The sequence below is a fragment of the Oncorhynchus masou genome, chromosome 27, assembly GCF_036934945.1.
Source record: "Oncorhynchus masou masou isolate Uvic2021 chromosome 27, UVic_Omas_1.1, whole genome shotgun sequence".
Taxonomy (NCBI): domain Eukaryota; kingdom Metazoa; phylum Chordata; class Actinopteri; order Salmoniformes; family Salmonidae; genus Oncorhynchus; species Oncorhynchus masou.
Window position 1 is genome coordinate 7145095 of NC_088238.1, and position 1827 is coordinate 7146921.

Sequence of the window (1827 nt, forward strand, 5' to 3'; positions counted from 1 at the left end):
CTGAGTGGTTGTTAAGGTAGTTTTACCTTAACGACTGTTACTAATAGACTAATCAGATTACTGAGTGGTTGTTAAGGTAGTGTTACCTTAACGACTGTTACTAATAGACTAATCAGATTACTGAGTGGTTGTTAAGGTAGTGTTACCTTAACGACTGTTACTAATAGACTAATCAGATTACTGAGTGGGCAGAATATATTCTTTATCAAACTCTTTGAAAGGAGAAAAGTTTACTTCCTTCACTCACAGACTAAAATAAGATGGTTCTCTAGCCTCTGAAGACTCTCGTTAAGAGATTTGCCCAAAGCCCTCCGTTAGGCTCTTGTTGACTACTTTGTGGATGTGAGAGGACTAAGTAAACAGAATATGGATGGATAGATCTCCACCCACCTCATCCCCCTCTCTCTCTCTCTCTCTCTCTCTCTCTCTCTCTCTCTCTCTCTCTCTCTCTCTCTCTCTCTCTCTCTCTCTCTCTCTCTCTCTCTCTCTCTCTCTCTCTCTCTGTCTCTCTCTCTGTCTCTCTCTCTCTCTCTCTCTCTCTGTCTCTCTCTCTCTCTCTCTCTCTCTCTCTCTCTCTCCCTCTCTCTCTGTCTCTCTCTCTCTCTCTCTCTCTCTGTCTCTCTCTTTCTCTCTCTCTCTCTCTCTCTCTCTCCCCCTCTCTCTCTCTCTCCCCCCTCTCTCTCTCTCTCACTGTCTCTCTCTTTTTCTCTCCCTCCCTCTCCCTCTCTCTCTCTCTCTTTCTCTCTCTCTCTCTCTCTCTCTCTCTCTCTCTCTCTCTCTCTCTCTCTCTCTCTCTCTCTCTCTCTCTCTCTCTCTCTCTCTCTCTCTCTCTCTCTCATTCTCTCTCTGTACCTCTCTCTCTCACTCTCTCTCTCTCACTGTCTCTCTCTCTTTTTCTCTCCCTCCCTCTCTCTCTCTCTCTCTCTCTCTCTCTCTCTCTCTCTGTGTATCTCTCTCTCGCTCTCTCACTCTCTCTCTCACTCTCTTACTCATACTCACACTCTCACATATCTCCAAGTCTGAGTCAACAGGGGATGGGATTGGAAGTAGAAATCTGCACCTCAAATTGCCCAATATTTCCTCTATGTACTGTAGGCCCTATTCAGACTTGAGATAAGTTGACTTAACATATGGAATTGAGTATTTAAAAAAATAAAACATAAGTCTACTTATCTCAAGTCTGAATTGGGCCCTATATAAGGAGTATTTTAGAATGCCCCTTAAAAAATGTCCATTCTAACAAGAAGTGATGTCATCTCTCTGTAGGTGCGGGGCGCTGCACGCGGGTGACCACATCCTGTCTGTGGACGGTACCAGTATGGAGTACTGTACCTTGGCCGAGGCCACCCAGCTGCTCGCCAGCGCCTGTGAACACGTCAAGATGGAGATCCTGCCACACCACCAGACCAGGCTGGCCCTCAAGGGCCCTGAACACGGTATTGACCCTATCCCTAACCCCTGACCCATATCCCCACCACCAGACCAGGCTGGCCCTCGAGGGCCCTGAACACGGTATTGACCCTATCCCTAACCCTGACCCCTATCCCCACCACCAGACCAGGCTGGCCCTCGAGGGCCCTGAACACGGTATTGACCCTATCCCTAACCCCTGACCCCTATCCCCACCACCAGACCAAGCTGGCCCTCGAGGGCCCTGAACACGGTATTGACCCTATCCCTAACCCCTGACCCCTATCCCCACCACCAGACCAGGCTGGCCCTCGAGGGCCCTGAACACGGTATTGACCCTATCCCTAACCCCTGACCCCTAACCCCACCACCAGATCAGGCTGGCCCTCAAGGGTCCTGAACACGGTATTGACCCTA

At 49.3% G+C, this 1827-nt stretch overlaps 1 protein-coding gene across 1 annotated transcript in view; it reads left to right on the forward strand.

Moving 5' to 3' along the window:
* LOC135516569 (glutamate receptor-interacting protein 1-like) overlaps positions 1-1462 on the forward strand; it is a 942640-nt gene extending 941178 nt beyond the window's left edge. The window contains exon 10 of the mRNA XM_064940920.1: positions 1267-1462. Within this exon, the coding sequence (XP_064796992.1) occupies positions 1267-1462 (196 nt within the window). The remainder of the gene's footprint in view (positions 1-1266) is intronic.
* Positions 1463-1827: the final 365 nt, after the last annotated feature.